This window comes from Staurois parvus, unplaced genomic scaffold (genome assembly GCF_062004578.1).
Source record: "Staurois parvus isolate SC_StPar_1 unplaced genomic scaffold, SC_StPar_1.0 ptg000884l, whole genome shotgun sequence".
Lineage (NCBI taxonomy): Eukaryota > Metazoa > Chordata > Amphibia > Anura > Ranidae > Staurois > Staurois parvus.
The window spans coordinates 318,766-345,107 of record NW_028318680.1 but is presented as its reverse complement, the minus strand read 5'-3'; the positions used below and the strand labels follow the sequence as shown (position 1 = coordinate 345,107).

At 47.3% G+C, this 26,342-nt stretch overlaps 1 protein-coding gene across 3 annotated transcripts in view; it reads right to left on the bottom strand.

The window, feature by feature from the left end:
• Positions 1-26,342, bottom strand: part of CNKSR2 (connector enhancer of kinase suppressor of Ras 2) — a 426,708-nt gene that overhangs the window by 113,686 nt on the left and 286,680 nt on the right. For all 3 annotated transcript variants that reach the window (XM_089656051.1, XM_089656052.1, XM_089656053.1), the window contains one exon: positions 25,750-25,798. In XM_089656051.1, coding sequence (XP_089512177.1) covers positions 25,750-25,798 — 49 coding nt within the window. The remainder of the gene's footprint in view (positions 1-25,749; positions 25,799-26,342) is intronic.

Sequence of the window (26,342 nt, the reverse complement as noted above, 5' to 3'; positions counted from 1 at the left end):
CCCAGGCTGCTAACCCAGGAGCACAAGGAACACCACACTGAAGTCTGCCAAGAACTCCATCAGCGTGCTGTGGATGACTCATCCTTCATGTAGAGGACCATTACTGGAGACGAAACTTGGGTGTACGGATTTTGTGCAGAATTTCATGTTTGCTCCTGGTTCTACCTTGCTGTCCATGATGAAATAACAGACGTGGTAATGCTTGTGGTCAGAACAGGACTAGTTCCACAGCTCCTGATGGACACAGGACAATGTCCTTTGAAGGTCGGTGCTCCCTGTGACTGTGTGTGCAGCCATGTGCTGCTATCTGTGGGGGTGTTACAAAACTAGTCTTGAAACTTTTTGATACCACCCCATACAACAAGCTGCTACTCACCTGTGTCAGGTATCCACGTCTGCAAGTGTGGTGCAATGGAAAGCTTCTGTCAGCTCCAACACATGTAAATGAATGAATATAGCCAACACCCACTGTAGCTCTTGCAATACTTTGTTTACTTGAGGGAATACAACATTCAGTCCTCCAGGCTCATGGGTATCGACTCTCAGTGGGTCTTACTCATGCTATCATTAAGACCCACTGAAAGTCAATACCGGTGAGCCTGGAGGACTGAATGTTGTATTCCCTCACGTAAATAATGTATTACAAGAGCTACACCGGGTGCTGGCTATATTCATTCATTTACAACCCTTTCTATGAAATATTCCTAATTTTTGTGCCATTCTCATGCATCTACTTTCCCTGCCTACAAGAAAAGTTTATGTTTATATTTTTATATATTGCCCGTCTTGCTCAGGATGTCACTGCTAAAGATATGAATTGATCATATTAAAAATAAAACCTCCCATTATACAAACAGTATTCTCTCTGGTTAGGACACTGCCTATCTGTACAATGTAGGGATTTGCACACAGTGTATAAAAGAGCATTGGACTGCAAGAGAATAGTGGAGTGTTATACCATGTTAGCCATTGTCAGGGCAGGAGCGGTGAAATAGGCAGGCAGGCCTAATGGTAAGGTCACGCAGCGACTGACGACAGCCACTACTCACAGACCAGAGTCCCTCAAGGCGTGGAGTCTAAGCCCCAGGCTGCCCTTCACCAGGGCCCCTGATGGTGGGGATGGACTTGACGCAGCCTGAGACCAGGTCACGGCCCCCGAGTAACCCCAGCTGCGGTAACGACTGCCACCAATGGCGCACAGCTGGTGGGAGCCAGATGGAAAACGTATAGCATGGTCGGACAGGCCGGGTCGATAACAATGGAGCAAACAGTACAAGACGGTAGACAAGAATACTCAGGTCACGGGTCGGGTTCAGAAACTGGAGGTCAGGTAATGGGATAAAGCAGAGAATAGTCTTGTCCAAGCTGAGTCGGTTACCAGGAGAGCAACGAGAACAGAACAAGAGCTTGCTGCAAAAGAACATACAGGACACGAATGCAAGGAGCAACTGCAGACAGCAGGCTTAAATGTGATCAGCCACATCGTTCTGGAGGAGGAGCCGCAGAGGCCTGAAAGCATAAAGGCTCCCACCATGCTTTGCAGGAACTTAAGATGGATGCCAGCACATGGAGCAACACAATCTCTGAGGAAAGGTAGGACCTTGACAGCCATTGACGGATGTAGAAATTTTAAAGTTCAAGTGATACCCTGTATTGACTAACCTAAAAAGTTACTTCATTTATGAGGGAAACAACCCTCCGAGTGATCAATGTACATTGCAGAGATTTTCTTGTTAAAATAATTTATTGTTTTAACATGAAACAATACAAAATACTAAGTAAGAATATGGGTCATTGAAGGTGTACAGTAATTGCACAGTAAAGATACCCAATAATACAAGGTCAGGCATCACTAACATAGGTGACTATCAAATGGCAATTGAGGCCTAACAAGAAGGGGAGGGGGGGGGAGGGAGGATGGATGGAAAGGGGTATACCGCTCCACGGTAGGGGGAGGAGGGAGAGATCCGTAGTATTGGTAAGGAATGGTACCAGGAAAGCAAAAAGACATAGGTTACGGATTAAGAAGGGAGTTATCCAAATTGGATGGGAGGAAATGCTCTACCCAGAGATTCCAAATCTTCTTGAACTTAGGGATGGAATCTAAAATAGTGGCTTCTATTTTTGCGTGAATTATCGCCTGAGTGACCCTGTTCGTAACTGCAGTCATACTCAGTGAGGGAGACTTCCATGACTTAGCAATAACCTGCTTGGCTGCGTTGGTGACTTGTAGAATGAGTTTGCAATTCTCTTTTGTGATGTCTGGTGGTCGCAGGTTGAGAAGCGCAACTAATGGACTTGGATGGAGGGTTATGGCACTGAGTGTGGATAGTATTCTAAAAACCTCCATCCAAAATGCTCGGACGATTGGGCATTCCCACCAAATATGAAAAAATGTACCCAGGTCTACGCAGCCCCTGAAACAAGCTGGGGGGTAATCAGGGGTAAATTTTGCAATTCTAGCTGGGACTAAGTACCAGTGGGTCAAGACTTTGTAGTTGGTCTCCAGGGCCACAATATTCTGCGACGACTCTTTGGTGTTGGACCAAATGAGGTCCCAATCTGGAGGGTCGATTTGCCGTCCTAAATCCACTTCCCATTTATTTTATTTGTGTACGAGGGTAACGATGAGATAGTTGGGGTCGTGAAGAGGGAATATTAATAGGAGATGAGGCCCCGTCTATGGGGGTCCCTGAGGCACGCTCGCTCAAAAGGAGGCAATGTAGGTGCTGGGGTAGCAGCCATTGTGTACGGAGCAAAGAAATGTTTCAGCTGCATACCTGAATAATTCGGAGGCAGGGAGGTTATGGGACTCACATAGTAAGGCAAAGGATTTAAATGTATTCCTGCACACGAAGTGTCGGGTCTGGGTGAGACCAGCCGTAGACCAGCGAGTAAAGACATGTGGTGCGGACCAGGCTGGGGGAAAAGCTGGATTTCGAAGGTATAAAAAGGAGGGGATTATGGGGTGATTGTAAGAGATAGTGGGACTTCAGTTTATCCCAAAGGGACAAGAAATGTGAGGTGATGGGATTCGCAATCGTGCGGCGATCAACGCGTCTCAGCCAAAGAAGGTTCGCTGTAGAAAAGGGATCGCACTCAATGGATTCAAGAATAACCCACTGTGGGGTTTCACATTGCAGAGATTTTAGCAACCTTTGTAGCATATTCCTACCCTAGCTGTTTGTTCTCTTTCTCCTTTGAATGGATGGGAGGGACTGATTCATTACAATCACCGTGTGCACTCTCAGTGTTCTAAAGAGAAAAGCTACAGGGTTTGCATCCCTTGGAGAGTAACTCACAAAAACTGAAATTCCTATTGAAGGGAATACCCAAAATTTGACTTGTATCTTAGTATAGGATTCTGAGAAAATCACTAAGCCAATCAGACAAGCAGGAAATTACATTTCTAGGTTGTCATATTGTTTTACAGCAGCTGCAGATTGAAAAGGAAGGTACTTTTCAATACCATTAAATTACAAGATGGCTTGTGTAGCAATTGCATACAGTATTCTATTTTTTTTTTTAATTTCTTTTATTAAAGATGCAAGCCTTAGATTTAAGGAACTAAGGATCTTAAATATTTAAGAAATACTCATATAAATCAAAGGAAGAAGTGAGCGCTTTGAATGGTCAAGCAGCTGAAACACATAGGAACAACCAAAAAAATTCCACACATGAATATAAATATAAAGTGCAGCGCTAAAATTACATTAAAAAGGGGGGAAAAAACAAAATAAATCAAAATAAGTAGGAAAACCAAGTCCCAATGTAAAAAAAGTCCCAATAAAGATGACTTCAGGTGGCCGTGCACACTGGTCAGAGGTGCATGCAATGTGGCAGAGATGGAGTTCAAGATGTAGTCAGGGAACAGAAGTAGATGCAATCCCTGGATCAGTGAAGATCCTCAGACCAAAGCAGCACACGTTCCACTAGACAGCAAGGAAGAAATCACAGCTCCACCGGAGAAAACCACCACTCCTCCACTTCACATCAGCGGTATCTAGGAGGAGATACTCCCCACAAAGGAATCAAGAAAAATGCCCATGGTGAGGTATAATCAAATAGGTTTAATTAGTATAAAACAGGATGCATCCAGTAGCAATCAAGTAAATAAGCACACGGCTAGCAAAGCAAAAAGCTAGCAACAAAGCAAACAGGACTAACCGTCCTGTCAGATGTAGTGGCCGCCGGAGCTCCACAATGCTCCGACGGCGTGGCGTCAAGGCGTGCGCAGGTTCCTCCTTACGCGTTACGTGCCAAGCACATCCTCAGAGAAAAGAACCGGTGTACGCCGTGACGTGCAGGTCAGAGCTAAATAGATCAAAAGGCGCATGCGCAATAGCCAGGCGCCATTTTGTCGTAGCTCTAAAAAGGTCTGCATGTCCATCCGAGACTAACAGAGAGACAGCAGACGATACAGCAGTTAAAACAGGTGTACAAAAAATTATTAAGAAAAGTCATACGTGAACAGATAATGATAATGAATAATAGAACCATACAAAAAGGGGGAAAAATAAAAACTGCAAATATGGGCAATATCATGATTATTTAGAAATCTAAGCCAGATCGCAAGGCGCGTGCGCCATAGCCAAATGCCAATTAGTCACAGTTCCAAAAGGAACAGAGGACACAGTCTACACGCTCATACTAAATTAACAGGAGAGCAAGCGACCATACTTCAATTATGGAATTCAAGCAAAAATTCTCCATACCTCAAATAAAGGTCATTCATAGTAGAGAAGGAGGTTTGGGAATAAAAAGTGGATAATCATGACATGGGCCAGTAAATACATATACCACAGCAATATTAATCATGTGATAGCAATAACCACGTAAAATGTATTAAAACATAAATCAAGAAATTAAAATACATAAAAATTGAGTAAAAAATGAAAAATGATCACTGTAAATTCAACTATTGTCTATAAAACAATTTACGTCAAGTTCGACGTTAAGGCCCCGTGGGTATAAAGTATCCAGTTGACAAATGTACCTGGTCTCTAACTGTGAGACAGCTCGGGTTTTGTGAGTGCCCCTCCAATGTGGAACAACAATATCAATTCCAATAAAACTTAGAAGGGAAGGGTCTCTCCCATGATGACGTCTGAAATGTAATGAGAGGGAGTGATCTTTAAAGCCCTTTCTAATATTATTTATATGCTCTCTAAGCCGATCACGTAACCTTCTCGTGGTGCGGCCTACATACTGCTTGGAGCAGGGGCATTCAAGTAAGTAGACTACATGTTTGCTGTTACAACATATAAACTTGTCTATGTCATATGTGTTGTTATTAGAACTAGAACGGAAAGTGGTAATTTTCCTCTTTCTATTACCATCTACTTTACAGGCTATGCATTTATTGCACGGATAGAAACCTTTATAATTAAATAAGGCCAGAGGTTTAGCAGGAGGATTAATCACATTGGGAGATATAATATCTCTCAAAGTAGATGGCTTACGAAAAATAACCTCTGGTGAGTAAGGCAAGATTTTGTTTAAGATGGGGTCAGCTCTCAAAATTTGCCAATTCTTTTTAATGATATGACGAATAGATCTATGTTGAATAGAAAAAGTAGTAATGAAGGGGCAAACTAGATTCTTAGGGGGTTTGGGGTTAGATGTGAGAAGTCGTTCCCTTCCCATATCTGCGACCATACTGATGGTGCCATCAAGCATAGATGTATTATAGCCTTTTTCAATGAATCTATCCTTCAAAATTGAAGCTTGTGTGTGGTAATCCTTTAGATCGGTACAATTCCTCCTGATCCTCTGGAACTGGCTTTTGGGGATGTTAGAAAGCCAGTTAGGATGGTGGCAGCTGTCAAGAGGAATGTAGCTGTTACGATCGGAAGGTTTGAAGTAAGATTTGGTAACAATCCTACCTCCAACGTTCATAAGAACTAAATCCAAGTAATTGACTTCCACCATACTATAAGTGTATGTCAAATTGATATTGCTAGTGTTGTAATTGAGCGTTCCAAAAAAGTTAATAAGAGATTGCTCACTGCTAGAGATGAGCGAAGTATTCAAAAATTCGATTCGACTGATTCGGCGAATTCGTAGAAAAATTTTGATTCGAGTCGAATATATTCGCTGTGAATTTAACTTAAAAAAGGGTGTTTCTAGGCTTCAGAGAGACTTAATATTAGTGCTGAACACTGTACCTTTAATTTAAATGCCCTTGGAGTCTGCTGGGGAAGAGAAATAATACTGTCAGGCAGTATGACATGCAGATGAGTGCCGTCGATCTTAGAATCACCGCACACTTCACTCATTTGGCCAGTCACGGGGCCAAAACCAGAGTGTGGAGCCACAGTGTGGCGGTGGAGGCAGCAGCAATGGGAGGCCATACAGCACCCTATGACAAAAATGGAAACCACCAGCAGTGTGAGGAGACCTGAAAGTGGCACATGGCAGAGTGTGGCGATAGAGACAGCAGCAATGGGAGGCCGTACAGGGACCCATGACACACTCTGGACCTGGCAGCAGCATGAGGAGGCGGTACAGGGGCCCATGGCAGATTACGGGCCTGGCAGCAGCATGAGGAGTCAGTACGGGGGCCCATGGCAGATTACAGGCCTGGCAGCAGCAATGGGAGGCCGTACAGGGACCCATGACACAATCTGGACCTGGCAGCAGCATGGGGAGGCGGTACAGGGGCCCATGACAGATTACGGGCCTGGCAGCAGCATTTGGAGTCGGTACGGGGGCCCATGACACACTCTGGACCTGGCAGCAGCATGAGGAGGCGGTACAGGGGCGCATGACAGATTACGAGCCTGGCAGCAGCAACTTGGACAGGAGGACGTTCAGTTTCTGCACCGTCTGGTGCGTGCTCGCAAACTGTTGTCTCTTGGAAACGGATTCCAAGAAAGACTGCTGACGGAATCCGTGAAGAGGAGTAGCAGGAGAAGGAGCATCTGAACGAGCGGAATATGCCAACAAGCGACAACAGGGGCCCATGACAGATTACGGGCCTGGCAGCAGCATGAGGAGTCGGTACGGGGGCCCATGGCAGATTAGGGGCCTGGCAGCAGCTATGGGAGGCCCGTAATCTGCCAGCACCCTATGACAAAAAATGGAACCCACCAGCAGTGTGAGGAGACCTGAAAGTGGCACATGGCAGAGTGTGGCGTTGGAGACAGCAGCAATGGGAGGCCGTACAGGGACCCATGAGAGACTCTGGACCTGGCAGCAGCATGAGGAGGCGGTATAGGGGCCCATGGCAGATTAGGGGCCTGGCAGCAGCTATGGGAGGCCCGTAATCTGCCAGCACCCTATGACAAAAAATTAAATACACCAGCAGTGTGAGGATACCTGAAAGTGGCACATGGCAGAGTGTGGCGATGGAGACAGCAGCAATGGGAGGCCGTACAGGGACCCATGAGAGACTCTGGACTTGGCAGCAGCATGAGGAGGCGGTATAGGGGCCCATGGCAGATTAGGGGCCTGGCAGCAGCTATGGGAGGCCCGTAATCTGCCAGCACCCTATGACAAAAAATGGAAAACACCAGCAGTGTGAGGAGACCTGAAAGTGGCACATGTTTGGGGCATGATTCATGGCGGATTTAGTCAGTTGTGTCAGGAACTGGTGGTTTGAAATCCAGACTAATCCACGCCTGATTCATTTTCACAAACGTCAGTCTCTCCACACTTTGGGTGGACAGTCGTGTCCTCCGCGGAGTTGCAATACCTCCTGCCGCACTAAACACGCGCTCCGATGCCACGCTACTGGCCGGGCATGACAGCCTTTCAAGGGCAAATTCAGCTAGTTGGGGCCAAAGGTCAAGTTTCGTTGCCCAGTAGTCAAGGGGATTGTCTACCTCGGTTGGCAGGGTGCTGTCCAAGTAGGCCTAAGCCTGTTGTTTGAGGTCCTGCTCCAGGTCCACCTGATGCTGCTGCTGCTGCTGCTGCGGCTGGTTAGTAGTTTCCTCACTGCGCTGGTGAAGAAAGCTACTCATCATCGACTGCAGACTGAGGCAGCCGCTGCTGGTGGAGCTGCCACTGCTCCTACCACCCCACCCCTCCCCTGCTGCCATGGCAGCGGAACGCGAGCGCACAGGGCCCACAGTGTCTGAGGATGGACGTTGGCGCAGACAGGCAGAGACCAGCTGACTACATAGGTGGTTTTTATAGTACGTTATTTTGGCCTCCCTCTCAGCAGGTGTGAAAAAGGCCACCATTTTTGAACGGTAGCGAGGGTCCAACAAGGTGGACAGCCAAAAGTCATCCCTCTGTCTGATGGTTATTATTCGGCTGTCGCTACGCAAGCAAGCGAGCATGCTATGGGCCATTTGTTCCAAGGAATGCGAGGGACTCCCTGCCTCCATCTCCACAGCATACTGCCACGGTGCGTCTGGGTCCTCTGTCTCCTCCTCCTCCTCCTCTACCAGATGCTCCTGCTCCTCCACTCCTGTCCGCTGAGTGGAAAAACCACCCATTTCACTCAATAATTCCTGAGCACCAATGTCCTCCTCTACCTCCTCCTCTTCTTCCTGTCCTGCCCCCACAGGGGTCATGTGGCGTTGAGATCTGTGCGCCACGTCTACCGCACCCTGACCAGCCATTGTTAACAGCATTTGTTCCAGGACGTGCAACAGAGGAATGACGTCGTTCATCCCATAGTCCTGCCGACTCACGAATAGCGTGGCCTCCTCAAAGGGCCTGAGCAAGCGCAGGTGTCACGCATGAGCTGCCAATGGCTGACATCTAAGTTACACAGGGAGTACCTTTATCCGCTTTTAACATCAGGAAATCGGTGATGGCCTTTCGCTGTTCGTAAAGGCGGTCTAACATATGTAGGGTTGAATTCCACCTTGTTGCAACGTCACAGCATGAGGAGTCGGTACGGGGGCCCATGGCAGATTACGTGCCTGGCAGCAGCAATGGGAGGCCCGTAATCTGCCAGCACCCTATGTCAAAAAATTCAACACACCAGCAGTGTGAGGAGACCTGAAAGTGGCACATGGCAGAGTGTGGCTATGGAGACAGCAGCAATGGGAGGCCGTACAGGGACCCATGACACACTCTGGACTTGGCAGCAGCATGAGGAGGCGGTATAGGGGCCCATGGCAGATTAGGGGCCTGGCAGCAGCAATGGGAGGCCCGTAATCTGCCAGCACCCTATGTCAAAAAATTCTACACACCAGCAGTGTGTGAGGAGACCTGAAAGTGGCACATGGCAGAGTGTGGCGATGGAGACAGCAGCAATGGGAGGCCGTACAGGGACCCATGAGAGACTCTGGACCTGGCAGCAGCATGAGGAAGCGGTATATAGGGGCCTATGGCAGATTAGGGGCCTGGCAGCAGCTATAGGAGGCCCATAATCTGCCAGCACCCTATGTCAAAAAATTCAACACACCAGCAGTGTGAGGAGACCTGAAAGTGGCACATGGCATGAGACACTGTGGACCTGGCAGCAGCATGAGGAGGCGGTATATAGGGGCCCATGGCAGATTAGGGGCCTGGCAGCAGCTATGGGAGGCCCGTAATCTGCCAGCACCCTATGTCAAAAAATTCTACACACCAGCAGTGTGTGAGGAGACCTGAAAGTGGCACATGGCAGAGTGTGGCGATGGAGACAGCAGCAATGGGAGGCCGTACAGGGACCCATGACAGACTCTGGACCTGGCAGCAGCATGAGGAGGCGGTATATAGGGGCCTATGGCAGATTAGGGGCCTGGCAGCAGCTATGGGAGGCCCATAATCTGCCAGCACCCTATGTCAAAAAATTCTACACACCAGCAGTGTGTGAGGAGACCTGAAAGTGGCACATGGCAGAGTGTGGCGATGGAGACAGCAGCAATGGGAGGCCGTACAGGGACCCATGACAGACTCTGGACCTGGCAGCAGCATGAGGAGGCGGTATATAGGGGCCCATGGCAGATTAGGGGCCTGGCAGCAGCAATGGGAGGCCCGTAATCTGCCAACACCCTATGTCAAAAAATTCTACACACCAGCAGTGTGTGAGGAGACCTGAAAGTGGCACATGGCAGAGTGTGGCGATGGAGACAGCAGCAATGGGAGGCCGTACAGGGACCCATGACAGACTCTGGACCTGGCAGCAGCATGAGGAGGCGGTATATAGGGGCCTATGGCAGATTAGGGGCCTGGCAGCAGCTATGGGAGGCCCGTAATCTGCCAGCACCCTATGTCAAAAAATTCTACACACCAGCAGTGTGTGAGGAGACCTGAAAGTGGCACATGGCAGAGTGTGGCGATGGAGACAGCAGCAATGGGAGGCCGTACAGGGACCCATGACAGACTCTGGACCTGGCAGCAGCATGAGGAGGCGGTATATAGGGGCCCATGGCAGATTAGGGGCCTGGCAGCAGCAATGGGAGGCCCGTAATCTGCCAACACCCTATGTCAAAAAATTCTACACACCAGCAGTGTGTGAGGAGACCTGAAAGTGGCACATGGCAGAGTGTGGCGATGGAGACAGCAGCAATGGGAGGCCGTACAGGGACCCATGAGAGACTCTGGACCTGGCAGCAGCATGAGGAGGCGGTATATAGGGGCCTATGGCAGATTAAGGGCCTGGCAGCAGCTATGGGAGGCCCGTAATCTGCCAGCACCCTATGTCAAAAAATTCTACACACCAGCAGTGTGTGAGGAGACCTGAAAGTGGCACATGGCAGAGTGTGGCGATGGAGACAGCAGCAATGGGAGGCCGTACAGGGACCCATGACAGACTCTGGACCTGGCAGCAGCATGAGGAGGCGGTATATAGGGGCCCATGGCAGATTAGGGGCCTGGCAGCAGCAATGGGAGGCCCGTAATCTGCCAACACCCTATGTCAAAAAATTCTACACACCAGCAGTGTGTGAGGAGACCTGAAAGTGGCACATGGCAGAGTGTGGCGATGGAGACAGCAGCAATGGGAGGCCGTACAGGGACCCATGAGAGACTCTGGACCTGGCAGCAGCATGAGGAAGCGGTATATAGGGGCCTATGGCAGATTAGGGGCCTGGCAGCAGCTATAGGAGGCCCATAATCTGCCAGCACCCTATGTCAAAAAATTCAACACATCAGCAGTGTGAGGAGACCTGAAAGTGGCACATGGCATGAGACACTGTGGACCTGGCAGCAGCATGAGGAGGCGGTATATAGGGGCCCATGGCAGATTAGGGGCCTGGCAGCAGCTATGGGAGGCCCGTAATCTGCCAGCACCCTATGTCAAAAAATTCTACACACCAGCAGTGTGTGAGGAGACCTGAAAGTGGCACATGGCAGAGTGTGGCGATGGAGACAGCAGCAATGGGAGGCCGTACAGGGACCCATGACAGACTCTGGACCTGGCAGCAGCATGAGGAGGCGGTATATAGGGGCCTATGGCAGATTAGGGGCCTGGCAGCAGCTATGGGAGGCCCATAATCTGCCAGCACCCTATGTCAAAAAATTCTACACACCAGCAGTGTGTGAGGAGACCTGAAAGTGGCACATGGCAGAGTGTGGCGATGGAGACAGCAGCAATGGGAGGCCGTACAGGGACCCATGAGAGACTCTGGACCTGGCAGCAGCATGAGGAAGCGGTATATAGGGGCCTATGGCAGATTAGGGGCCTGGCAGCAGCTATAGGAGGCCCATAATCTGCCAGCACCCTATGTCAAAAAATTCAACACACCAGCAGTGTGAGGAGACCTGAAAGTGGCACATGGCATGAGACACTGTGGACCTGGCAGCAGCATGAGGAGGCGGTATATAGGGGCCCATGGCAGATTAGGGGCCTGGCAGCAGCTATGGGAGGCCCGTAATCTGCCAGCACCCTATGTCAAAAAATTCTACACACCAGCAGTGTGTGAGGAGACCTGAAAGTGGCACATGGCAGAGTGTGGCGATGGAGACAGCAGCAATGGGAGGCCGTACAGGGACCCATGACAGACTCTGGACCTGGCAGCAGCATGAGGAGGCGGTATATAGGGGCCTATGGCAGATTAGGGGCCTGGCAGCAGCTATGGGAGGCCCATAATCTGCCAGCACCCTATGTCAAAAAATTCTACACACCAGCAGTGTGTGAGGAGACCTGAAAGTGGCACATGGCAGAGTGTGGCGATGGAGACAGCAGCAATGGGAGGCCGTACAGGGACCCATGACAGACTCTGGACCTGGCAGCAGCATGAGGAGGCGGTATATAGGGGCCCATGGCAGATTAGGGGCCTGGCAGCAGCAATGGGAGGCCCGTAATCTGCCAACACCCTATGTCAAAAAATTCTACACACCAGCAGTGTGTGAGGAGACCTGAAAGTGGCACATGGCAGAGTGTGGCGATGGAGACAGCAGCAATGGGAGGCCGTACAGGGACCCATGACAGACTCTGGACCTGGCAGCAGCATGAGGAGGCGGTATATAGGGGCCTATGGCAGATTAGGGGCCTGGCAGCAGCTATGGGAGGCCCATAATCTGCCAGCACCCTATGTCAAAAAATTCTACACACCAGCAGTGTGTGAGGAGACCTGAAAGTGGCACATGGCAGAGTGTGGCGATGGAGACAGCAGCAATGGGAGGCCGTACAGGGACCCATGACAGACTCTGGACCTGGCAGCAGCATGAGGAGGCGGTATATAGGGGCCTATGGCAGATTAGGGGCCTGGCAGCAGCTATGGGAGGCCCATAATCTGCCAGCACCCTATGTCAAAAAATTCTACACACCAGCAGTGTGTGAGGAGACCTCAAAGTGGCACATGTTTGAGGCATGATTCATGGCGGATTTAGTCAGTTGTGTCAGGAATTGGTGGTTTGAAATCCAGACTAATCCACGCCTGATTCATTTTCACAAACGTGAGTCTCTCCACACTTTGGGTGGACAGTCGTGTCCTCCGCGGAGTTACAATACCTCCTGCCGCACTAAACACGCGCTCCGATGCCACGCTACTGGCCGGGCATGACAGCCTTTCAAGGGCAAATTCAGCTAGTTGGGGCCAAAGGTCAAGTTTCGTTGCCCAGTAGTCAAGGGGATTGTCTACCTCGGTTGGCAGGGTGCTGTCCAAGTAGGCCCAAGCCTGTTGTTTGAGGTCCTGCTCCAGGTCCACCTGATGCTGCTGCTGCTGCTGCGGCTGGTTAGTAGTTTCCTCACTGCGCTGGTGAAGAAAGCTACTCATCATCGACTGCAGACTGAGGCAGCCGCTGCTGGTGGAGCTGCCACTGCTCCTACCACCCCACCCCTCCCCTGCTGCCATGGCAGCGGAACGCGAGCGCACAGGGCCCACAGTGTCTGAGGATGGACGTTGGCGCACAAAGGCAGAGACCAACTGACTACATAGGTGGTTTTTATAGTACGTTATTTTGGCCTCCCTCTCAGCAGGTGTGAAAAAGGCCACCATTTTTGAACGGTAGCGAGGGTCCAACAAGGTGGACAGCCAAAAGTCATCCCTCTGTCTGATGGTTATTATTCGGCTGTCGCTACGCAAGCAAGCGAGCATGCTATGGGCCATTTGTGCCAAGGAATGCGAGGGACTCCCTGCCTCCATCTCCACAGCATACTGCCACGGTGCGTCTGGGTCCTCTGTCTCCTCCTCCTCCTCCTCTACCAGATGCTCCTGCTCCTCCACTCCTGTCCGCTGAGTGGAAAAACCACCCATTTCACTCAATAATTCCTGAGCACAAATGTCCTCCTCTACCTCCTCCTCTTCTTCCTGTCCTGCCCCCACAGGGGTCATGTGGCGTTGAGATCTGTGCGCCACGTCTACCGCACCCTGACCAGCCATTGTTAACAGCATTTGTTCAAGGACGTGCAACAGAGGAATGACGTCGTTCATCCCATAGTCCTGCCGACTCACGAATAGCGTGGCCTCCTCAAAGGGCCTGAGCAAGCAGCAGGTGTCACGCATGAGCTGCCAATGGCTGACATCGAAGTTACACAGGGGAGTACCTTTATCCGCTTGTAACATCAGGAAATCGGTGATGGCCTTTCGCTGTTCGTAAAGGCGGTCTAACATGTGTAGGGTTGAATTCCACCTTGTTGCAACGTCGCAGATCAGGCGATGCTGTGGAATTCCGTTCTGCCGCTGCAGCTCAAGGAGGGTGTGCTTTGCGGTGTAGGAATGGCTGAAATGCATGCAAAGTTTACGTGACATTTTAAGGATGTCTTGCAGTGGGATGGTGGATTTTAAGAACCGCTTGACAACCAGATTGAACACGTGAGCCATGCATGGCGCATGGCACAACCTTCCTTGACGCAGAGCAGACACCATGTTCTTTCCGTTGTCGGTCAACATGGTTCCGATTTTCAGTTTGCGCGGAGACAGCCATCTGTCGATTTCTCTGTTCATTACACTCAGAAGTTCCTCCCCTGTGTGACTACGTTCGCCAAGGCATACCAGGTGCAGAACAGCGTGACACCGTTGCGCCCTGCACATGTGATATGCCGGTCGGGTAATGGGACTTGGCACGGGGGTGGCGGCTGAGGACACGGCGGAAGAAGAGGTGGTAGAGGCGGACATCTTTGCCGGACCAAGGACGTGCAAACGTGGAGGCAAAAGCGGTGTGACCTGTCCAAGTTGCTGGCGCGGCTGTGACGGCACCACGTTCACCCAGTGGGCCGTAAATGACATGTACTGTCCCTGACCATAGTTACAGCTCCACACGTCGGCGCTGCCGTGCACTTTGGCAGAGACCGACATGCTCAAAGACTGGCCCACCATGTCTTCTACATGTGAATGCAGGGCTGGCACTGCCTTTTTGGCGAAGAAATGACGGCTTGGCACTCTCCACCGCGGCGCGGCACAAGCCATCATTTCTCGGAAAGGTGCTGAGTCCACCACTTGGAAAGGGAGGGACTGCAGCACCAGCAACTTGGACAGGAGGACGTTCAGCTTTTGCACCGTCGGGTGCGTGCTCGCAAACTGTTGTCTCTTGGAAACGGATTCCAAGAAAGACTGCTGACGGAATCCGTGAAGAGGAGTAGCAGGAGAAGGAGCATCTGAACGAGCGGAAGATGCCAACGAGCGACAACTCCCCTCAGCAGAGGTGTTGGAGCCTTGACTGGCTGATGGAGGGCGATTGACGTCGGGTGACGGAGCAAGTAACGGAGCGGGTGATGGAGCGGGGGCTGGGGCGGGCAGAACCGCCGTATCTTTATCACGGTTTTCCCAGGCCACCAAATGGCGACGCTGCATATGCTGCCGCAACGCTGTAGTCCCAACATGGGCCCCCTGGCCACGCTTGACTTTCTGGCCACATAGTCGACATACGGCTACGTTTACTTCCTCGGGCGGCTTGACGAAAAATTGCCACACCGCCGAGTAGGAAACTTTGCCCCCGATACTCCTCACTGGCTGACTGCTGCTTCCTCCGTGCACACCGGCACCACTACTGGCCGTGGTGGTAGGCTGCAGTGGAGCTGGTGCTCTACTCCGTGGCCGTTTGGCTCCACTGACACTGCTGCGACCCTGCTGCTGTCTCCTGGGCAACCCACCGACTGTTTTGCTCGCTGCCAAGCTGCCACCCTCTTCTCCTGATGATGCGGAAGAAATTGCCTGATGACGACGAGGCTGCCAAGTGCGATCAACCTCCTCATCATCAAGTAGGGTCTCCGCCTCACTACTAGCCCCCTCGGCTGCGTCTGGGTCAGGAGACAGACCTGTCTCTAGACCGGCTACCGAGCCACTCTCCTCGCCACTACTTCTTCGCCTGGCTGCTGAAAAGGCGGATGTCTCCCCCCATTCCTGACCGCCCTCTGTTAGCTCTTCCTCACTGTACAGTGGGGCTGAGCCCACAGCATGCGATACTTCGCTTGGTGAGGGAACACCAAAGGACAGGGGCAGGTAGAGGACACGTGATTTCAGTGGGCTTGGTCCCGGGCCATGCCAACTAACGGTTGTGTCTGACGTACCCACCGACCGTTGGCTGTAGGTGTCAGAGGTGACCTGGGAAGAGGAAGACGACCGAGCCAACCAATCGACGACGGCAGGGTTGTCGGTGGAGACACGACCGCTGGATGACACCGGGAGCACTGGCCTCTGGCTGCGAATAGTGCTGCCTCGACCCCTTCCTCTGCTGCCACGTCTGCTCGCTCCTAAAACATTGCCTCCTCTGCCACTCCTCTGCATGTTGTCTGACATACTCTTTAATTAAACGATTATGTGTCCCTGAGTAACAATTCTGTGTCCCTGAGTAACAATTCTGTGTCTGTGCGAGTAACAATTCTGTGGCCCTAAGTAACAGTTCTGTGGCCCTCAGTAACAATTCTGTGTCCCTGATTAACGTTTCTGTGGCCCCAAGTAACAGTTCTGTGGCCCTCAGTAACAATTCTGTGTCTGTGCGAGTAACAATTCTGTGTCTGTGCGAGAAACAATTCTGTGGCCCTAAGTAACAGTTCTGTGGCCCTCAGTAACAGTTCTGTTTCCCTGAGTAACAATTCTGTGTCTGTGCGAGTAAGAATTCTGTGTCTGTGCGAGTAACAATTCTGTGGCCCTAAGTAACAGTTCTGTGGCCCTCAGTAACAGTTCTGTGGCCCTGAGTAACAATTCTGTGTCTGTGCGAGTAACAATTCTGTGTCTGTGCGAGTAACAATTCTGTCTGTGCGAGTAACAATTCTGTGGCCCTAAGTAACGGTTCTGTGGCCCTCAGTAACAGTTCTGTGTCCCTGTGTAACAATTCTGTGTCTGTGCGAGTAACAATTCTGTGGCCCTAAGTAACAGTTCTGTGGCCCTCAGTAACAATTCTGTGTCCCTGATTAACGTTTCTGTGGCCCCAAGTAACAGTTCTGTGGCCCTCAGTAACAATTCTGTGTCTGTGCGAGTAACAATTCTGTGTCTGTGCGAGTAACAATTCTGTGGCCCTAAGTAACGGTTCTGTGGCCCTCAGTAACAGTTCTGTGTCCCTGTGTAACAATTCTGTGTCTGTGCGAGTAACAATTCTGTGGCCCTAAGTAACAGTTCTGTGGCCCTCAGTAACAGTTCTGTGGCCCTCAGTAACAGTTCTGTGTCTGTGCGAGTAACAATTCTGTGTCTGTGCGAGTAACAATTCTGTGTCTGTGCGAGTAACAATTCTGTGGCCCTAAGTAACAGTTCTGTGGCCTTCAGTAACAATTCTGTGTCTGTGCGAGTAACAATTCTGTGTCTGTGCGAGTAACAATTCTGTGGCCCTAAGTAAAGTTTCTGTGGCCCTAAGTAACAATTCTCTGGCACTCAGTAACAATTCTGTCTGTCCCTGAGTAACAATTCTCTGGCACTCAGTAACAATTCTGTCTGTCCCTGAGTAAAAATTCTGTGGCCCTAAGTAAAGTTTCTGGGGCCCTGAGTAACAATTATCTGGCACTCAGTAACAATTCTGTCTGTCCCTGAGTAACAATTCTCTGGCACTCAGTAACAATTCTGTCTGTCCCTGAGTAAAAATTCTCTGGCCCTAAGTAAAGTTTCTGTGGCCCTGAGTAACAATTCTCTGGCACTCCGTAACAATTCTGTCTGTCCCTGAGTAACAATTCTCTGGCACTCAGTAACAATTCTGTCTGTCCCTGAGTAAAAATTCTGTGGCCCTAATTAAAGTTTCTGTGGCCCTAAGTAACAATTCTCTGGCACTCAGTAACAATTCTGTCTGTCCCTGAGTAACAATTCTCTGGCACTCGGTAACAATTCTGTCTGTCCCTGAGTAACAATTCTCTGGCACTCAGTAACAATTCTGTCTGTCCCTGAGTAAAAATTCTGTGGCCCTAATTAAAGTTTCTGTGGCCCTAAGTAACAATTCTCTGGCACTCAGTAACAATTCTGTCTGTCCCTGAGTAACAATTCTCTGGCACTCCGTAACAATTCTGTCTGTCCCTGAGTAACAATTCTCTGGCACTCAGTAACAATTCTGTCTGTCCCTGAGTAAAAATTCTGTGGCCCTAAGTAAAGTTTCTGTGGCCCAGAGTAACAATTCTCTGGCACTCCGTAACAATTCTGTCTGTCCCTGAGTATGAATTCTGTGGCCCTAACTAGCGTTTCTTTGTCCCTAAGTAACAGTTCTGTGGCCCTGAGTAACAATTCTGTGTCTGTGCGAGTAACAATTCTGTGGCCCTAAGTAACAGTTCTGTGGCCCTCAGTAACAGTTCTGTGTCTGTGCGAGTAACAATTCTGTGTCTGTGCGAGTAACAATTCTGTGGCCCTAAGTAACAGTTCTGTGGCCTTCAGTAACAATTCTGTGTCTGTGCGAGTAACAATTCTGTGTCTGTGCGAGTAACAATTCTGTGGCCCTAAGTAAAGTTTCTGTGGCCCTAAGTAACAATTCTCTGGCACTCAGTAACAATTCTGTCTGTCCCTGAGTAACAATTCTCTGGCACTCAGTAACAATTCTGTCTGTCCCTGAGTAAAAATTCTGTGGCCCTAAGTAAAGTTTCTGGGGCCCTGAGTAACAATTCTCTGGCACTCAGTAACAATTCTGTCTGTCCCTGAGTGACAATTCTCTGGCACTCAGTAACAATTCTGTCTGTCCCTGAGTAAAAATTCTGTGGCCCTAAGTAAAGTTTCTGTGGCCCTAAGTAACAATTCTCTGGCACTCAGTAACAATTCTGTCTGTCCCTGAGTAACAATTCTCTGGCACTCAGTAACAATTCTGTCTGTCCCTGAGTAAAAATTCTGTGGCCCTAAGTAAAGTTTCTGTGGCCCTGAGTAACAATTCTCTGGCACTCCGTAACAATTCTGTCTGTCCCTGAGTAACAATTCTCTGGCACTCAGTAACAATTCTGTCTGTCCCTGAGTAAAAATTCTGTGGCCCTAAGTAAAGTTTCTGTGGCCCAGAGTAACAATTCTCTGGCACTCCGTAACAATTCTGTCTGTCCCTGAGTATGAATTCTGTGGCCCTAACTAGCGTTTCTTTGTCCCTAAGTAACAGTTCTGTGGCCCTGAGTAACAATTCTGTGTCTGTGCGAGTAACAATTCTGTGGCCCTAATAACGTTTCTGTGGCCCTAAGTAACAATTCTCTGGCACTGAGTAACAATTCTGTCTGTCCCTGATTATGAATTCTGTGGCCCTAACTAGCGTTTCTTTGTCCCTAAATAACGATTCTGTGGCCCTCATTAACAAGTCTGTGTCCCTGAGTAATGGTTCTCTGTCCCTAAGTAACTTTTCTCTGTCCCCAATTATCGTTTCTGTGGCCCTAACTCTGTCCCTGTCCCTAGTACAGAGCGGTCTGCCTCTGTTCAATAACTGCAGGCAAATGAAGAATTCCAAAATGGCCGCTATTTATAGCTCGACCATTACACAGTGCTGACTGGCTGGCTGCTGATTGGCTGATGCGATCACATGTAGTTGAGGAATGCATTATGGGTCAGCGCGCCTTGTCTGCGCGCCTTCCCAGACATCCCCGCTCCGTCGCCGCACATGTCAGCCGCCATTTTCTGAAAATTTTCCGATATTCGACTCGAATTCCACTTCGGATACTTCGATTCGCTCATCTCTACTCACTGCCATTCCATAACAAAAGTACGTCATCAATATACCTCTTGTAGAAGGATAATTCAGGCCACTCCCTAGCATAAATGACCTCCTCCTCCCAGTATGACATGAAGAGGTTGGCGAGGCTGGGGGCAAACTTAGCCCCCATAGCCACGCCTTTAATCTGCAGGTAGAAGTTGCCATCGAACCACATATAGTTCTTTTTCATCGCAAAATCCAATAATTCAAGGATAAAACACATATGTGGTGCAGTTAGGGAGCTATGATTTTTTAGATAATACTCGACTGCCTGCAAACCTTCATGGTGGCTAATACTACTATATAGAGCTTCCACATCTGCAGTAACTAAGTAGGTAGTGGTGTTGGTGGCAACATCTTGTATAGCATTTAGTACTTGCTTGGTATCCTTTAAATAGGATGGTGTAAGAGCAACTAGTGGCTGAAGATAATAATCTATATAAGCTCCAATCTTGGAGCAAAGGGAATTGATTCCACTTACAATAGGCCTACCCGGAGGGTGCACAGCGTCCTTATGCACCTTGGGTAAAATATACATAATGGGTAATCTGGGTACTTTAGGACACAAGAAAACCTTTTCTTTCTGATTAATTAACTTATTGTCAAACCCAGAATTGATAATACTCTTGAGGGATTTCTTGTATTTCAAAATAGGGTTATTATTCAAAGGTAGGTATGTGGTGGTGTCATTCAAAATTTTGTAAACCTCATCAACGTAATATTGCTTATCAATGATCACTACACCCCCACCTTTATCCGCCGGGCGGATAACCAAATCTTTCTTCTCAAGAAGAGAACTCATAGCTTTTTTAGTTGAATAGTCAGTGTGACATTTTTTTACGGGAAGACTATTTAAATCCCTTATAACCTGCTCACGGAAAAGACCCACTGCAGAATTGGCTTGAGGAGGTGGATTGAAGGTGGAAGCATTGCTCAAATTGGAGTAACTGGATTTAACAGGCTCCTTACTAATAGGGTTGGAGAGGAAATATCTCTTGATGGATAACTTCCTTGAGAATTTATGAACATCTATGAAAGCCTCAAATTTATTGAGGTATCTTGTAAGGGCAAATTTAAGGCCTTTATCAAGTAGTTTGATCTCATCACCAGTGAGATCAACTTTACTGAGATTAAAAATCCCATTACCTTTTAAAATTTCCTCTTTTTGGGGGTGTACATGCGTTCTCCTTCCTCCTCTTTTCCCTCTTTGTTTCTTTTTTTCCCTTGACCTGTCCCTAAAAAATGTGCAGGTTGGGAAGCATGGGGGTAATAATTGGAAGGTCCCTGTGGCATAAGGGGAACTGCGTTATGAGGAGGTGGATAAAGCCCACTAGGTGGTCTAGGAGGACCAGCATTCCTCGAAGTTCCTGATTGGTGGTAATAATGATTATTAGGATAGTGGTTCCCCCTAGGAGGTGGACCTCCATAATAATTAGATTTGTAGGGGCTATTGAAATTGTTAGATTGGGATGGACCTCTATAATAGCCCTGTCTGGGTGGGACATCCTGATAATCTCTATAATGGGAGTCAGGGTGTATTTGCTGATGAGACATAGGTTGACCATGTGGGTGCCATCTGGAGTCCCTGGGGCCTATATTGGTTTCTGGTATATATGAAAGTGGTTCGAACCTATTCTGTGTAGGTATAGGTGGAACCGAAGGTGCAACCCAAGGTTGGTTAAACCTCTTTTTGGCCCGCTTATGTTTAGAGGGTTGAGAGTAAGGTAGCTGTACTGATACAGAAGGTGTTGGTATGGGAGGTAACTCCTCAGGAGAGAGTTGCCACTTAAATACTAACTTAGATTGATAATCATTGCTGTCACGAATATATTTTTTCTTTTTCTTAACTCTTTGTTCGTTTTCAATGTCCTCTAAATGCTTTTTGAGTTTGTTGGATTCTAATGTATAGTCTTCCATACCCATGAATGGCACCAATTTCTCTTTAATCGAACTGATCTCATTATCCAAAAGTCTCAGTTTTTTCTTCTTTCTGATTAGAAGAAATTTTAGTAATTCAATACCAACCGAGTTAAAAAATTGGTACCACTCGGAAAGAGTGGCAGGATCGTCAGCATCAGGTGGGATGCTCCATCTAAGAGCCCTAGGCACCATCTGCTCTTTGATGTACCTCTCTAAGAAGGAGACATCCCATAGAGTTTTAAGCTCAGAGGTAGTGAGATTATTCAAATGTAAAAAAATGCCCTTAAGGTCATTGGATTCATGAGATTGTGTATATATATCATCCGGGATTGCCATCCTATTGCCAGCTATGAGTTCTCTTCTTGAGAAGAAAGATTTGGTTATCCGCCCGGCGGATAAAGGTGGGGGTGTAGTGATCCTTGATAAGCAATATTACGTTGATGAGGTTTACAAAATTTTGATTGACACCACCACATACCTACCTTTGAATAATAACCCTATTTTGAAATACAAGAAATCCCTCAAGAGTATTATCAATTCTGGGTTTGACAATAAGTTAATTAATCAGAAAGAAAAGGTTTTCTTGTGTCCTAAAGTACCCAGATTACCCATTATGTATATTTTACCCAAGGTGCATAAGGACGCTGTGCACCCTCCGGGTAGGCCTATTGTAAGTGGGATCAATTCCCTTTGCTCCAAGATTGGAGCTTATATAGAATATTATCTTCAGCCACTAGTTGCTCTTACACCATCCTATTTAAAGGATACCAAGCAAGTACTAAATGCTATACAAGATGTTGCCACCAACACCACTACCTACTTAGTTACTGCAGATGTGGGAGCTCTACATAGTAGTATTAGCCACCATGAAGGTTTGCAGGCAGTCGAGTATTATCTAAAAAATCATAGCTCCCTAACCGCACCACATATGTGTTTTATCCTTGAATTATTGGATTTTGCGATGAAAAAGAACTATATGTGGTTCGATGGCAACTTCTACCTGCAGATTAAAGGCGTGGCTATGGGGGCTAAGTTTGCCCCCAGCCTCGCCAACCTCTTCATGTCATACTGGGAGGAGGAGGTCATTTATGCTAGGGAGTGGCCTGAATTATCCTTCTACAAGAGGTATATTGATGACGTACTTTTGTTATGGAATGGCAGTGAGCAATCTCTTATTAACTTTTTTGGAACGCTCAATTACAACACTAGCAATATCAATTTGACATACACTTATAGTATGGTGGAAGTCAATTACTTGGATTTAGTTCTTATGAACGTTGGAGGTAGGATTGTTACCAAATCTTACTTCAAACCTTCCGATCGTAACAGCTACATTCCTCTTGACAGCTGCCACCATCCTAACTGGCTTTCTAACATCCCCAAAAGCCAGTTCCAGAGGATCAGGAGGAATTGTACCGATCTAAAGGATTACCACACACAAGCTTCAATTTTGAAGGATAGATTCATTGAAAAAGGCTATAATACATCTATGCTTGATGGCACCATCAGTATGGTCGCAGATATGGGAAGGGAACGACTTCTCACATCTAACCCCAAACCCCCTAAGAATCTAGTTTGCCCCTTCATTACTACTTTTTCTATTCAACATAGATCTATTCGTCATATCATTAAAAAGAATTGGCAAATTTTGAGAGCTGACCCCATCTTAAACAAAATCTTGCCTTACTCACCAGAGGTTATTTTTCGTAAGCCATCTACTTTGAGAGATATTATATCTCCCAATGTGATTAATCCTCCTGCTAAACCTCTGGCCTTATTTAATTATAAAGGTTTCTATCCGTGCAATAAATGCATAGCCTGTAAAGTAGATGGTAATAGAAAGAGGAAAATTACCACTTTCCGTTCTAGTTCTAATAACAACACATATGACATAGACAAGTTTATATGTTGTAACAGCAAACATGTAGTCTACTTACTTGAATGCCCCTGCTCCAAGCAGTATGTAGGCCGCACCACGAGAAGGTTACGTGATCGGCTTAGAGAGCATATAAATAATATTAGAAAGGGCTTTAAAGATCACTCCCTCTCATTACATTTCAGACGTCATCATGGGAGAGACCCTTCCCTTCTAAGTTTTATTGGAATTGATATTGTTGTTCCACATTGGAGGGGCACTCACAAAACCCGAGCTGTCTCACAGTTAGAGACCAGGTACATTTGTCAACTGGATACTTTATACCCACGGGGCCTTAACGTCGAACTTGACGTAAATTGTTTTATAGACAATAGTTGAATTTACAGTGATCATTTTTCATTTTTTACTCAATTTTTATGTATTTTAATTTCTTGATTTATGTTTTAATACATTTTACGTGGTTATTGCTATCACATGATTAATATTGCTGTGGTATATGTATTTACTGGCCCATGTCATGATTATCCACTTTTTATTCCCAAACCTCCTTCTCTACTATGAATGACCTTTATTTGAGGTATGGAGAATTTTTGCTTGAATTCCATAATTGAAGTATGGTCGCTTGCTCTCCTGTTAATTTAGTATGAGCGTGTAGACTGTGTCCTCTGTTCCTTTTGGAACTGTGACTAATTGGCATTTGGCTATGGCGCACGCGCCTTGCGATCTGGCTTAGATTTCTAAATAATCATGATATTGCCCATATTTGCAGTTTTTATTTTTCCCCCTTTTTGTATGGTTCTATTATTCATTATCATTATCTGTTCACGTATGACTTTTCTTAATAATTTTTTGTACACCTGTTTTAACTGCTGTATCGTCTGCTGTCTCTCTGTTAGTCTCGGATGGACATGCAGACCTTTTTAGAGCTACGACAAAATGGCGCCTGGCTATTGCGCATGCGCCTTTTGATCTATTTAGCTCTGACCTGCACGTCACGGCGTACACCGGTTCTTTTCTCTGAGGATGTGCTTGGCACGTAACGCGTAAGGAGGAACCTGCGCACGCCTTGACGCCACGCCGTCGGAGCATTGTGGAGCTCCGGCGGCCACTACATCTGACAGGACGGTTAGTCCTGTTTGCTTTGTTGCTAGCTTTTTGCTTTGCTAGCCGTGTGCTTATTTACTTGATTGCTACTGGATGCATCCTGTTTTATACTAATTAAACCTATTTGATTATACCTCACCATGGGCATTTTTCTTGATTCCTTTGTGGGGAGTATCTCCTCCTAGATACCGCTGATGTGAAGTGGAGGAGTGGTGGTTTTCTCCGGTGGAGCTGTGATTTCTTCCTTGCTGTCTAGTGGAACGTGTGCTGCTTTGGTCTGAGGATCTTCACTGATCCAGGGATTGCATCTACTTCTGTTCCCTGACTACATCTTGAACTCCATCTCTGCCACATTGCATGCACCTCTGACCAGTGTGCACGGCCACCTGAAGTCATCTTTATTGGGACTTTTTTTACATTGGGACTTGGTTTTCCTACTTATTTTGATTTATTTTGTTTTTTCCCCCCTTTTTAATGTAATTTTAGCGCTGCACTTTATATTTATATTTAAGAAATACTGTATATAAAGCAGGACAAAGGGATTCTAAAAGCTTGCATCTTTAATAATAAAGGGATATGTCTGAACTCCAAATTGTCACTTGCATTTCTGTAAATATGATCTTGCTGGGGGGGTTTAAGTCATTTTTTGTCCCAGTGACAAAGAATGTTTGAAGAAATTAAAAACTATAGGTTTAGAACCAGAACAGACATAAGGGGATATGTTTGAACGGGGACAATTGTCCTAGAGACAACTGGCAAAGATGGTATTTCCCTTTACTTTTACTCTTACTTTCTGTGCCTCTTCAATTCTATCCAAATGTTTATACATTTTGTTGCAGGTCCATTTGAAATATCTGAAATAATTTCCTGGCCTGATATAGATTTATATTGTTACATTGGTCCAGCTTGGGCCTGGCCGATGCCCCTGAAAGCTTGAAATCAATTAAGTAGACCCCTCTACTACAATGATCTCAACTTGCCTCCAAGTCCCAATCTTCCAGGGGTTTTGGCCAGGTATAGTGTACTAATGTAACTTTGTAAAAAATATACCAGGCCTGGAATTTATTTTTAAAAGGGTGAGCCATTATATACATCATTTAACTTTGTAAAACATACAAAAGCGGATTTAACATAAACTAAAAAGCCCATGGAATTGGTGAAAGTCATTTTTGATTAAGAAGAAAAACGCCACTACTAAAACAACTTATAATCTAAAGATAAAACAACCCCATAGTCCAATTGGGGGGGGGATTTCTGAAGGCTGGTAATGATGTAGATTTACAAACCTACTTTGAAATAATGGTTTAATATAGTAAATCTAACCTTCGACATGAAATGCAATATTTTAATTCATAACTTATTTGGAATCTCTGAATCACCGCATCCAGCTCTCATTCCAAAAGTCATTAGTTTCATAAGAACTTTCCCCCACACTTTAGAGACATTTATATTACCTTTATTTCTTTTCTTGGATTTATGTTGTAGAGAGGACTGATGGAATGTCTGCAAATAAAAATACCGGCATGAGAACATGGCATACAGTTTTACTTTCTGATATACAAGTATTCTTCTTTGTGCCTGATAAAACATAATTAAAATTAATTTAGTCTGTTACTATGGTATTGCAGATTTACAGCTGAACTACTGGGAACATTATTTAACCCTTGTAATGAGTCTCCCATCTGCACTGCAAGGGTTAACTGCATGTTTTGCATAGAGGATGATGATGGCTACCATAATACCACAGGCTACTGTAATACCAGTTCCCCAAAGCTGCTCCTCTTTGCTACCCGAATGGTTGCAGCTCTCTGACATCACCCCACACAATACAGGACCATCAATCCTGCATTGTAAGTGAGGCTGTTGAGGGCCCAGCTACAACCCAGGATGTCAGACAGTGAAGTGTGCCAGTTGCCGGGGTAGAGAGGAATAATCTAAGTATACTCCTTTATTTATCATCCCCTAGCAGGGGCGGACTGACAACTCATGGGGCCCCCGGGCAATAGGGGATCATGGGGCCCCTGTGTCCTTGCCCAAACTCAAAAAA